We start from the raw sequence: 14,412 nt of genomic DNA on the forward strand, positions 1-14,412 counted from the left end.
ACATCCAGTGTCATCTCATGCCTATGAGCACTCTTACACATGTCTCTTTACATTCTTGAAAAAATGTTTATGTATATAGAGTCCATTGTTTTCCTATTATTGCTAAAAACAGACCCCTTGTTCTCATTCCAAAAATATTTGGCAGACTTTATGTATAAAAAAGGATTGAAAAGGAACTTCAACGTGTACGTTACGTTTCACTCCATAAATGTATTTCTTAAACAGTATGTTCAGATATATACGTTTATAAAAGTAACAAAAACACAGCGGACTGACTTTTTACAGTATCACAGTGCTGCTGTTTTCCTTCCGGATTTAAAGGCGGACTCCATCCAAATATGTTTTTGGATGTTTTGAGAAAGGGTTAGAACCTCTGTGACGTGAGGTTAAATCTCCATAGTGCAGCTGTTCTCAATCTCAACCTTTTTCTGTTACAAAAGTTTTATTGAAGCAACAAAAAAACATAGCAAAATGTAAAGTCTATATATTTTTATACAGCAACGTGGGTATAGTCAATTTAAAAACCAGCAAGAGACCAATGGAAAATACCACTAAGGACAAATGGAGAAAAAAAAGGGGGGGGGGGCGTGGGGGCACATATAGGTTCATCCACTTGATATGAATCCAAAAGCCATGAAGTTTAAATAAAAAAGCAAGAAGAAAAAATAGCAGAAGAGTAGTGAGGAAAGAAGGGAAAATGGGGAAGTAAAGAAAAGAAAAGAAAAGAGGAAAGGCAAACAATAGTAGTTAGAGGTACAATAATGAGGCATCAAAGTCAGGAGGCGGTGAATAGGAAATCCAAGGTTACCAAATCGATAACAATTTTGCGTGTGTATCTAATAATATTGCAGTTAGCTTCTCGTTAATCATGATATCTGTCAGGTGATTTTTAACAGCAACATAGCTCAGAGTAGGCGTTTTCCAAGCTCTAACTATTGTTAATTTAGTGGCCATGAAGATATATTGGACAAGGATTTCGAGGTACCTTCTTCAAGGTATGAAAAAGTGATCTAATTAAATTATAAATTCGTATCCAGAGTCTACGGGCTACCGGGCAGAGCCACCAGATATGTACCATCGTACCTGGGGTATCACAACCTCGGTAACAAGTGAAGGGGTAACCAGGCACAAAACTCGCCAGTCTCACTGGGGTATAGTACCACCTAGAGCTGCAACAGTTAATCGATTTAGTCGATTAAAATCGACGATTGAAAACGTTGGCAACGTTTTCGATCGTCGATTCGTCGGCTATAAGCTATAATACATTATATACAGCGCAATGCAGAATAACGCCAGCTACAGAGGACTACAAATCCCAGCAATAGTACATTATAGTATAATGTACTATTGCTACATTCCTCTATAGCTGCTGGTATTCTGCACTGCGTCGCTGAATAATGTACTATATTGCACACCCCCCTTTTTTTTTACTTCCACCGCGCCAAGCTTGCTCCCGTGATGGACTACAATCTCAATAGAAACTAGTAGTCCATCACTGGAGCCTTTTTTTTTTATCCGATTAACCGATTAATCGAACTTAATAATCGGCCAACTAATCGATTATGAAAATAATCGTTAGCTGCAGCCCTAGTACCACCTATATAACACTTTATAGGAGTTTTCCAATATCAAGACACTGCTTGAGCACCTAGGGGCAGCCTGCCATACTGTATCTCCTGCCAATCTTCGGGGGATATAGGGGAGTGGAGTTCATCCGCCCAAGGAAGTTAATACGGTTGAACCGTTTTGGTCTCGGAAGAGGGAAGAGAAGCATAGATAGAGGCCGAGACAAGGGAGAAGACTGTGTCCAGTGCATGTGGAGTCCACCAGCGAAATTGAGATCCAAGGTTGCCAAATCGATAACTATTTTGCGTATTATCTAATAATATTGCAGTTAGCTTCTCGTTAATCATGATATCTGTCAGGTGATTTTTAACAGCAACATAGCTCAAAGTAGGCGTTTTCCAAGCTCTTATCATGAGCATGATGTCATCTGCAAACAACGAGAGTTTATGGTGAACGCCGGCCACTTCTACTCCTTTAATGTTGATGTGAGTTCGGATAGCCTCTGCCAGTGGCTCCAGTGCAAGGATGAACAAAATGAGACAGAGTGGGCAACCTTGCCTCGTTCCCTTCCTAACGGGAAAGGGGGAGGACTCAAACCCACAGTATCGTAATTTTGCTTGAGGAATAGAGTATAAAAACCCTTTCCAGGCCATAAACTCCTCTCCAAACCCATAATGTTGCAATAGTCTTGTAAGGTATGACCAGGAAAGAGATATATCTAGGCAGACAAGACACATTTCTTGGGATCGAGAACGGACCAAGTGCAGCAATCGTAGGATTCTTCCCACACCGCCACCTGCCTGACATTTTGGAACAAAGCCTACTTGGTCACGTTTAATTAAACTATCCAGGAAAGTATTTAGTCTGGATGCTAAAATTTTGGTGAGCAATTTAATGTCCACATTTAGCAAGGAGCTGGTCTGTAATTAGACCAATCCCTCTGGTCCTTAGCTGGTTTTGGAATCTCAACCTTTTTTATCATGGAGTAAGTCTTGAAATCATTTTAAGGCCTGGTTCTGCCCTAAAACAAAAATGTGCAAAAACGCTGACGCCTAGATGTGAACCCAGCCTTTGGTCTCACTAAAATGTATTAGACCTACAACTCACGGTACATTAGTGTGATCAGTTGGTTGTACTTTAGTTTTAAATCAAAGAATAGAGAATGTGGGTTTTCTTAATGATCATAAAATGAAATAATTACTAATAATAATGGCATAGAAACACAATCGTACTGACCTCTTGCGTGTTCAGTGTAGGTAAGAGATCAATCCGTCACTGTTCTCTTCTCAAGGAACCCCTAGCAACCTCTAGGTGAACCCCAATGTTCCACAGAACCCTGGTTGAGAAAGGCTGCCCTAGTGGATTTACAGACTGTAATGAGGACCTTGCATAGATTTTAGCCCTTCAAGCTTTGTATTAATGTGTAACCTTTAAGGAGATTTCTCCAGCTGCTTTACCACCATGCAACAGTGTGAACCCAGCCTCAGATTTATCACATACCTATTGATGACTGGTTCTTTCTTCACACCTTTCCCCCTGATGTGTGGACTTTAAAATTAATAGAAACGCTTCAGTGTCCTCGCCTAACATGTGTTGACGTTTGTCGTGAAAGGTTTAATTGCATCTTATTGCATGCATATTGATGCGTTTTCCATTGAAACTAACCGAGAAGAAATGCAAAGGTGTGGATCCAGCATTAAAGAACAAAATCAAAAGTTACCTTTGCAGTGGGCTTCCCCCAAACTACAAGAGTTAAGTGCTCGTTTTCTGTAGGGGGCTCAAATAAAGCAGTTTTATTCAGTGGTCAGCACTCCCCTATTTCCTCTCCACTTCGGCTGTGGGATGTCCCTTGGCGTCCTCAAATATAATACAAGTCGATGGACCTGCGTAAGATATGATGTCTTGGGTCTTTAGACCATCAGAGCGAAGGGGAAAAGAGGCTGCAGGGGTCAAGAGGCTGCAGGGGTCGGCCAGGCAGTCCAGCGGGACTGAGGATCAGTTGAGTATATCTGCTTTATTTGACTCTAGACAAAACAAGCCCTGCTGCAAGAGTAAGTTTCTTTTATTTAATATTTTTTTTCCACCTGGAGTTCTTCTTTAAAGTGACACTAAACTCAGAAGTTAAACCTTAAATATGCATTCAAGTACCTTTTTAATTATTAGCAAAAATGTATCTTATTTGTGTATCACTCGGCTGTAGATCCTCAATTCATCTCTGAATTGGTGCTGACACTGTCCTTCCTTGTGGAGGGGGGATACTTTGGTTCCCCATGATCCCTGTGTGTGTTGTAAAGTAGTCACCGCCCCGAGCTCACTCTCTTGATGGACTACAGTATAATTTTTAGTTTAGTAATTTGTATTGAGATTGTAGCTTGGGGCGGTGTCTACTTTACAACACACACAGGGACCATGGGGAACAAAAGTAGCCACCCCTCAGAAGGAAGGACAGTGTCAGCATGAATTCAGTGACGATTTGAGCATCTACAGCTGAGTGATACACATATAAGATACATGTTTGTTTATAGTTAAGGTACTTCAATACATTTTTAAGATTTAACTCCTGAGTTTGTCCCTGTAAGGTATATTTATAGGCAAAGACCAGGTTTACACTGTTGCATTGCAGTAACCCATGTTATTGCAAGACAGCCCATTAATGTGAATGGGTTGCCTAAGGACCCATAATGCACAAAAAAAGTTACAGCCTCTTCCATTCACAGAAGTAGATGCATTGTGGGATAATAAGCTGTGAATGGATGAGAGAGTTGAGGGAGGCAGGACAGTCATGAAACTTTTCACAGTAGCGGCTAACAGGCTCTTCTCGCTGCAGCCTCTCACACCTCCACTGACTGTAATATCCAGTGGCTGTGAGGGGGACAATAAAAGGACAATTTTTAGAGGAAGCAGCTGAAGCTGATGGGATACACAACATTACACATGTTTTGTTGCTGTATCCCCCCCCCTTACAAAAAACAAAATTGCTAAACTTCAGCTTTTAAGTGAAACAAAAAACAATTCGTCCCTGTGCTGTGGCGATGATGAGAATGGGCTGGATTCAGGAGTTTAACAACAGAGGACTGGACAGGGCTGACACCAAGCCATTTCAGTCCATAAAAAATGTGTAGTGTCCTTCTGCTAGAGGAAATTAGAGCTGAGTGCATTTAGAGCAGATCAACAGCATTTTTCTGTACATACAGAGTCTCTAAAGGGATAAAACAAAATGTGTATTGTAGTGATTGCATATTTTTTATTGTACACTAAATCTAAATTATCTAGATAATAAATATAAAAGATCTAAATTACATAGTTACATAGTTACATAGTATTTGAGGTTGAATAAAGACATTAGTCCATCAAGTCCAACCTATTAGGATCTCATTCTAGGAGTACCCGTACCCCTGTATATTACGGTCCCTTAAGAAATCGTCCAAAAGTTTCTTGAACAATTCCACATTATTTGCTGAAATCACCGCCTGTGGCAGTGAGTTCCAGACCCTAACTGATCTTACTGTGAAGAACCCCCTTCGCCCCTTGTGCTGGAATTTTTTTTCCACCAATTTTAGGTGATGGCCTCTAGTTTTTGTAACGGAGTTAATTTTAAACAGTTTATCGCTAATGTTGCTACCACCATTAAACATTTTGTACATGGAAATCATATCCCCCCTTAATCTCCTCACCTCTAATGTAAACATGTTTAAATTTAGTAGCCTCGTCTCGTAGCTCTGGTCCTCCATACCCCTAATTAGTTTGGTTGCAGAAATTACATTTCTGACTTCTGTACAGTTGCATTGATAAGGGTATAGCGATAGTACCTCAGTGAATACTTTTTTTTTTTTTTCCACCAATGATCTATAAAGAAAAAAAAAATGCCTGTTAACATACAAGCGATCCGCCGGCTGATCACTTTTACAAGCATGATGGTGTAAAGTAATGGCTGATTGCTTTTAAGGGGGCCATACACTTTACAACCCTCGCAAGACTTATGTCTTGCGAGGGTTGTAAAGTAATTAGAACAACGTACGATCTGGCGATCATCGCTAGTCCGCCCCCCTCAGGCACAGTGCAGAGGTCAGCAAGAACGCACAGTGCAGAGGTCAGCAAGAACGCACAGTGCACAACCTGTCCTGCCAGCCAATTCGAGCTCTGCAGAGGATGGACAGCCAGGTGAACATTCTCCCTTCTCTTCTCTTTGGCCGCTGCAGCTATAGAGCGGCCGAAGAGGGGGATTGCTGAACGGGTGATTGCCGCTGCTGAAGCGGCGGCAGATTCCCCCCTCGTACTGCTGGCGGCGCCCCCGCCCCCATGAATTTCCACTCGCCCCCATGCAATATTCACTCGCCAATTGCGAGGGAGCGAGTGGACATTTTGAGCCCTGGAGCACAGTAATGTCTGATCACTTTTACAGGCATATTCCAGGCAGTGATGGTGTACAGTAATGTCTGATCACTTTTACAAACATATTCCAAGTCATGATGGATGGTGTACAGTAATGGCTGATCACTTTTACAAACATATTCCAAGTCGTGATGGTGTACAGTAATGGCTGATCACTTTTACAAGCAAGATGGTGTACTGTAATGGCTGGTCACTTTTACAAGCATACTCCAGTTGATAGTGCTTGTTATTTTGGTGCCTGCAGTACATGGTTCATGGGATACAAAGCCTGATGATTGCCCAAACACAAATAACCTAGATGTGTCTTTTTAAGGATTAATTTAGTATTTTTCTGAATAAAGTATATACAGCATTCTTTCTATGGTTCATTGTGGTTTTGTATGGGGTGTTGCGATTCAAAAAGGTTTGGAAGGGTCTGGTCACTTCCTCCTTAGCTGCACTGTCAGCAGGAAGTACAGAGCTGAAGCTGCAACGTGTAAACTGAGCAGCAAGCATCTACTTGTCTATGTATTTTGCCCCGGCTTATGTGGCTGGTAGGCAAAGAATACAGCATATAGTGAGTATAAAGAAACACACCACTAAGGTAGCTTATAAATGAACACAAAAGAGGTAATGCTATCTACTACAAAATTCACACCATCACAGCTGCAAATGTGTTTCAGTATTTCCCAATTACTAAATCCATGATCTTCACCTTAATTACTGAAAAATAAAAAATGGATCCCAAGTAGGGGAATGGAAAGAATAACATGCAGTGTTATAAGCAAGATACAAGAAAATGTCAGTTTTTATATATGTTTATAGGAGCATGCTAACATGCATGTAAGATGAATAGAACCTAAAATATTTCTAGAAACATGATTTCAAATTGCAAATAATGAATGGGCCTTTATTTTCACAAAACCGTGCCAGCTTGCTCTAGCTGGTGTATTAAGCCATTGTCACATTTTTGGAAAAGCTTTCAGTGCTTTTTTTTTTTTAAGTGAATTTTTAATTAGTTTTTTGTAAGTTACAAAGTCCAAAACCTAGAAAGCTGTACATGTATTTTTTTAACATTTTAATAAATGGCAAGATTGCAGTTAAACCTCATCCCACCACAATTTGAAGAATGTTCTCAGAGCCAGAGCTCGTGCCTTATGACATTTCAGGCTGCCTGTGGGGTTCATTAAATCATATGAGCAAGCATATCTAGCTAAAGCAGGGGTCTCAAAGTAAGGGCCCACGAACCGGTACCATGTGGCCTGTTGCCAGCTGACAAGTCAGGCACGCGGTCACGAACCGCGTTCCTGAGTTGAAGGAGCAACTACACGGTCTTTGCAGACTGCATAGCTGCTCCTGTCAGCGCTGGCACTCACTAGTTCCTTTTGGGCCGGAGCTCTGACATCTGAGCTCCAGCTTAAAGGATGGATTAGTAAGGTCTGCACCAGACCTTTATTAACAGGGATTGTGCCTCCTCCATGCAAGAATGTAAGCAGGTGAGGGGGCTCTTAATTGTATTCTATGTGTTGCATTATTGTGTATCTGTGTGGAAGGGGGGGTTGCATTATTGTGTATATATCTGTGTGTGTGGGGGGGAGGGGTTGCATTATTGTGTGTTGGGGGGTATTTTGCTGGGTGTGTGGGGGGAATATCCACAGCTGCAAGTTTAGGTGCGATTAGGGATTCCTGCGTCAGGACTTTGCGTCTTCTTGCAGGAGGAATCCTAAATCTGGCGCTTACAATCAGTAGCTGTCACCCATTCAAGTGAATGATCGGAGGACAGCCGATGAATGTAAAGGCCTGCACACCACATGTAATATGATTACAGGTAGTCGGAAAACAATCACTGTCCCTGAAGAATGCATCTTTGATTTGATTGATTCCTAACCTCATGTAACCATATCACATATGATTACATAAGGTGTGCCGGTGTTTCCATGCAGTGGCTGTCATCTGATCATTAACTTGAGTGGGTGACAGCTGCCACTTGTAAACAGTGGATTAGAGATTCCTGCTGCAGAATTCCTGACGCAGGAATCTAGAGCTGCAGCTAACGATTATTTTCAAAATCGATTCGTTAGCCGATTATTAAGTTCGATTAATCGGATAAAAAATCAAATAAAAAACATTTTAAAAAATGGCTCCAGATGGGACTACTAGTCTGTATTGAGATTGCAGTCCATCACAGGAGCAAGCTTGGAGCGGTTGTAGTAAAAAAGAAAAAAAAAGTGTGGTGTGCAATATAGTGAAATGTAAAATGTAAAATTATACAGCAATGAATGCAGAATGGCACTCGCTATAGAGGACTACAAAACAAAGCAATAGTACATTAAACATCACAATGCAGAATACCACCAGCTATAGAGAAATACAACAAATCCCAGCAATAGTACATTATAGCTGGCGGTATTCTGCATTGCGCTGTATAATGTACTATTGCTGGGTTTTGTAGTCCTCTATAGCTGGTGGTATTCTGCATTGCACCACTGTGTAATGTATTATTGCTGGGATTTGTTGTACTCCTCTATAGCTGGCGGTATTCCGCATTGCGCTGTATAATATATTATTGCTGGGATTTGTAGTCCTCTATACGGCACAATGCAGAATACCACCTGCTATAGAGCAATACAACAAATCCCAGCAATACATTATAAATACAGTGTATAATGCAGGGCTCAAAATTTCCATTCGCCTGCTCGCATTTGGCGAGCAAAAGTAAGGTGAGGGTGAGTGGCAATTTGGGTCTCCAAGTACTGGTCCGCGGCCCAACTCCGGCCCGCGAGCCGCTACTATGTGGCTCACAGCCAGCTGACATGTCAGGCACACGGTCGCAGACCGCGTAACTGTTCACACCTAGGCGTATTGCATATGCGCGGTTGTCGCGCGTTTTTTTACCGCGATTCACGGTAAAAAAAATCGCGCGACACGCGCATTTCCGAGGGCTACTTGGCTGTATGCCAATGGAAACGCGCAACAAAAACGGCCCAAAGTAGTACATGTACCTTTTCAGGCGTGGGCCGTTTTGTAGCGCGTTAGGGACGGGCGGAAATACACCAAGATGGGAACCAGACCATTGAATACAATGGGATTTATATTTTTGAGCGTTTTGTAGAGCGTTCGTCGAGCGTAGAACGCGCTACAAAGCGTTCAGGTGTGAACGAGGGCTAAGGTCATTAAAATCTCGTACGATCTGCCCATCTTGGACAGGCAGATCGTACTTGCGATGATCGCAAGCCCTCCTGTAACAACTCTGCTATGCAAGCCTAGGATCGCAACTGCGGAGAGGGAATCTCACGGTTTGTTCAGTAAGCGGTCTCAGAATAAAATCTCTCAGCAGTTTAGAGAAGTGTTTGAGACCATTAACATCATGTGGAACCGTGGAATCAAGGGTATGAGAATTGGTATAGCTGGATGTGATGGGGTTAACTTGGAAAGGACACTCAGTGGTGAGCACTGGTACTGCACTCCACTGGTTCAATACTCTACTCCCTATCTGGCTGTAATGAGGTAGGATTTACATATGATATAATGAGTAGTCAACTCATGTAATGAATACACACGTTGTTCCTTCAGAAAGTCAAGTGCAGTTCCTGCATAACATTACTAGGTGGCAGCAGTGATTTTAAAGTCATACATGTAAACACTGTTTGGTTATGATAGATTTTAATTGTCCATGCTATGAAATCACATCAGTTATCAGTAAATGGCAGTATTGCCCCAGATACTTGCGATTTATGAAGCCTCAACCTGAATCACTCCTATGTGCTTTTATGGCGGAGTAATAGCTGGCTCCAAGGTATAAGTTCTCCAGGATCTGGGTGTCAATCTGGTGTGGGGCGCTCCTTCAGTGTGGGGGTCGCCCACGATGTGGGGTTGCAGCGATGCTGGTATGGGTCCGCCTGAACGGTCTGCGGTTGCAGAGCGTGAATCTTCGGCATTCACTGTTGCAAACAGTAGGACGCCGAAGATTTGTTTGGCCGCGTCTTAAGAGGCCTTCTGCTCCAGGAGGAGCCAAGGTCCAACGTGCGCCAAGAGGAGCAGCCATGGCCCGTTGTGCGCATGCGCGGTTCCGGATTTCGATCCCGGGACGGGACATGGTGAGTTTCTTACACCTCCCCGCTGAGGGGAGGGCTTCCGATGATTGCAGTGCTGAGCGGGCAGTGTGCGCTTGCGGCATTCGTCTTCCGACCAAGCCGCCAAAAATCTTACAATTTTCGGCAGGTTTTCCAGCGTGCTTGGGATCACCCGCGATTATCGTACGATAATCGGCAGGTGTATGGACACCTTTAGTGTATGTGTATATTAGGCCCCATTCACACATACAGTATATTTCAGATGTGATTAGAGATTCCTGTGTCAGGAACTGGCGGTTTCCTGCAGCAGGAATCCCTAATCTCCCGTTTACAAGCGGCAACTATCATAAAATAAGAATTATCATAAGATTATTTAAGAGGGTGTGTTTAGGGGCGGAGTTAAGGCCATGACACACTGCATGCGGAGCGGTGGCACACTGCCTTTGCGAGCAGTGTGTCATGTAATTTTCTCCTGGGCTGGCGAGAGCTCGCGGAGCTGAGCGTGCCGAGATGAATAATTTCAACTTCAGCCAATTGGCTCGCGCGTATAAACCGGCGACGGGATGCGACGTCTGGCCGGTTGTTAAGCACGAGCCGATTGGCTGAAGGTGCAGTCAATCATCTGACTGCACTCAGCTCACACACTGCACGCAAAGCTCCGTGCCGGATAGCTTTGCTTCGCTATGCACGGCTTCGCGTGCAGTGTGTCACGGCCTTAAGGGTTAGGTGGGGCAACTGGTGGCTAGTGACTCTTAAGGCCTGGCTTGTAGCTCAGGACTTGAAATTTTGAGCCCTGGTATAATGTATTGCTGGGATTTGTATTCCTCTATAGCTGATGGTATATTGCGCTGTATAGTATACAGCGCAATGTACCATCAGCTATAGAGGAATACAAATCCCAGCAATACATTATCGAGCACCATGTGGGGTGGAAAGTGCAGGCTTACCTGAGCAGTCTTCCAGAAACTTGCTTCTGAGATCGGGCCTGTCTATCGGCGGCTGTCATACCCCCACACCTGGTCCTCCTTACTTCTTCTCCCCGCTTCCCTGTGCCGATTGTGGATGTGGGCGGGCAGTGAGTGTGAGGCGGGGTGGAGGTGCAGTGTGTGGAGCGGGTCTGGCAGCGGCGAGCGTGAGGTAGGGAGGAGGTGCGGCGCGCAGCGTGTGTGGAGCCGTGAACAGGGCCAACTAATCGGAAGCCGATTAATCGATGATTGAAAAAGTTGACAACTTTTTTAATCGATTTAGTCGATTAGTTGTTGCAGCCCTACTGGAATCCCTAATCGCACCTAAACTTACAGCTGTGAATGGGGCCTTATTGTGTGCATATTAGTGTGTGCATTTTTGGTTGGAGATGTGTGTGTATTTCGTGTATGGGTGTATTTCCGTGTGTGAGAAAATGTGTGAATCTGTTGGTCCTCTATGATTAAAATTAAAAACTGTAGGAAATAAACACACACATAAACTGACACACTGCACACATATACACATGTATACTAGAGCTGCAGCTAACGATTATTTTCAAAATCGATTAGTTAGCCGAGGCCCTAATGTATACATACTGATATGACACACACAGAAACATTAACACACATACCGACATCACTGACAATACACTCACCATCACAAACACGTACACTGACATTGCATATGAAGAAACGAGCACAAACACATGACATTATAATCACACGCAAACATTAGCACTGGTACCGTATATAGTTACATTTTATTTTGAACTTTGAAATTTGGAAAGCGGCCCCCAAGTGAATTGAGTTTGAGACCCCTGATCTAAAGGGAAAGTATATAGGTTTCTTTAAGGCTGGGTTCACACCATGTCCCAGATAATATCTGGATCAAATCTGGAATGCAGTGCATCGCGTTTTTGTGATGTTTACCGTGATGTTTTTGTGTTCCGGATCTGTTTTTTCTTAGCTTAAAATAGGCACTCAGGTGCGTTCCAGTGCATTTCATGCATTTTTCTATGCGTTCCAGTGCATTTCAGACCAGACAAAATGAGACATGCAGTATTTTTCTGGTCTAGTCTGCAACGGACTGTGTGAACAGAGGCCAGAAATAGCAAAGGGAGGAATTAGGATGCATTTTGGGTCCGGAAACAATCTGGTCTGGAGATGATCCGGACATGGTGTCAATGGGCCCTCAAACGTTTGCCTTCATTGATAAGAAAACGTATCAGACCCATAACTTTTATATATATTTCTTAAAATAACTTGCTAAAACAATATACACTATTAGATTTCTTTTTTTTTTTTTCGTTCAGCTTTTGGGCTGAACAGAAAACAGTGTGGGTGGATAATTCTCCTACTTCAGTTATTGTATATTGACAGTTGGCCCCACTTCATCAGCTTCTCTGGGGGTCCCTAGGTGACATTAGGGGTCTTAGAGATCCCTGATGTCTCCATAAAGAGGACCTGTCATGTAAATTGGCTATCACATAGGGGGATTTCTTAGTCCCCCTATGTAATAGCAATAAAGTTAAGTGTAAAAAAAAAAAAAAGTTTAAAAAAGATGAAGAAGCTAAAAAAAATAGTTGCAAATAAAAAAAATTAAGAATAACACAAACATTTTTTTAAAGTCCCCCGCCCCCCACATACAGACGCAAACATGTGTTGGGTGCGCCAACGTGCGAAAAAGACGATTCCGCCTATTGTACCGCACATGTTACATATAGCCGTGAACGTCGGAATGAGAGCAATAATTTTAGTGGCCATTAATTACTGATAACGCTAAACTAATGAGCGGTCAAAGCTTTTAAAGCGTCGCCTTTGGCCAATTTTGAGTGTGGTCATTTTTAGCGATTGCACGGGCAATTTTAAAGCTTGACATGTTTGGTGACCATTTACCCGAAGTGACCCCGTCTTTTATATTTTACCAAAAATTGGGGTGATAAATGTTTCGTAACATTTCATAGGGAAACAGGTTGTTTTTTTTGTTCAAAATGTAGGGTACTTTTTTTGTTGTATAGTTAAAAAAATAAAAACCGCAGTGGTTTAAATACCACCAAAAGAAAGCTCAATGTGTCCCCAAAAAATGGTATAAAATTAATTTCAGTACAGTGTTACATGACGGAATAAACGTCAGTCAGAGTACCGCAGCGCTAAATACTAAAAATGGCCTGGCCAGGAAGGGGGTTTAACACCACGATCTTCAGGTGGTTAAACCTCATCTGCCATGTAGTTGCCCACTCCCCTATTTTATCCAGGTCCTCCTGTAATGTTATCATGTCTAATCCAAAGTCTATTACCCTCCCAATTTTAGTAGCATTGGCAAACACAGAAACATGGCTATTGATGCCCTCCCCAATATTGTTAATAAACAGTATTGGGCCTAGCACAGAACCCTGAGGCACAGCACTCTCAACCTTAGACCAATGTGAAAAAGAGTATTTTATCAAAACTCTCTGGACACGTTCCTGTAGCCAGTTCTCTATCCATGTACACACCATTTCATGGTGTGTACTGTACTGTGTGTGTAATGTAATGTATACTGTACTGTGTGGTGTGTAATGTATTCTTAAAACAATCCCACTTCTCGTCCGTGTTAGAAATAGGTTGTCCCATTTGGTGTGGCATACTAGGTGGCGCAGCGTATCAAAGTTTGTCTTTCTGAAATTTAGTGTTCTTGTCAGACCAACTTTTCTGTACCCAATATTAAAATGTATGATTACATGTGGACTGCCCCTGATAGATGCGGCCACTGTTACCCAGTCATTAACTTCAATAGGTACGGTGGCCGCATCTGAACGGGGACACCTGGGATTCCTGATGCAGGAATCCATAAGTTCTTGCTGCAGGAATCCCAGAACACCCTATGTGAATGGGACCTAATCATTGGGAGCACAAGGGGAGGCTATGGGCCATTTTGTTGCTTATAATTTCAGCTCCACTTTAAAAGTACTATTGATTTCTTTTTGTTTGTCATCATAGTTAGTAATGTTGATGTTATTCATTGCAGGTATTGACTTTAAAATCAGAACTATAGAATTAGATGGCAAACGAATTAAGCTACAGATATGGTAAGTTTTTACTGTACATTTTTTCACTTTAATGCATATTTACATATATATTTACTTATTTGCATAGTAAGTTTTCCCTTCACAGGTGTGTAGAGGAAAAATTGATGATGTTGGCTGGGTTCTATATAGAATATAAATGTTCCAGAGTTTCAAAGCTCAAGTATTAGAAGCTGCATAACTTTTATGAAACTTTGATGTACTGTGTTTCTGCTACAAGGGAGTGTTCATTTACAAAGGGAGGTAACAGTGAATATGATCATAGAAGTTATAATGGTGCCAGGCCATTTCTGGTGTTGACTTAAAGTCTAACTCTACTTTTTATACTATGTTCCACGTTAAACCCATAACATGGTGCTATTCCACAGCACC

The 14,412-nt window shown here is 42.4% G+C and overlaps 1 protein-coding gene across 2 annotated transcripts in view; it reads left to right on the forward strand.

Annotated features, from left to right (window-relative positions):
* Positions 1 to 14,412, forward strand: part of RAB8A (RAB8A, member RAS oncogene family) — a 36,234-nt gene that overhangs the window by 4,592 nt on the left and 17,230 nt on the right. For both annotated transcript variants that reach the window (XM_018555664.1, XM_018555663.1), the window contains exon 2: positions 13,983 to 14,043. In XM_018555664.1, the coding sequence (XP_018411166.1) occupies positions 13,983 to 14,043 (61 nt within the window). The remainder of the gene's footprint in view (positions 1 to 13,982; positions 14,044 to 14,412) is intronic.

Source organism: Nanorana parkeri, unplaced genomic scaffold (assembly GCF_000935625.1).
Source record: "Nanorana parkeri isolate BGI_ZX_2015 unplaced genomic scaffold, ASM93562v1 scaffold207, whole genome shotgun sequence".
In the NCBI taxonomy this organism is placed as follows: Eukaryota; Metazoa; Chordata; class Amphibia; order Anura; family Dicroglossidae; genus Nanorana; species Nanorana parkeri.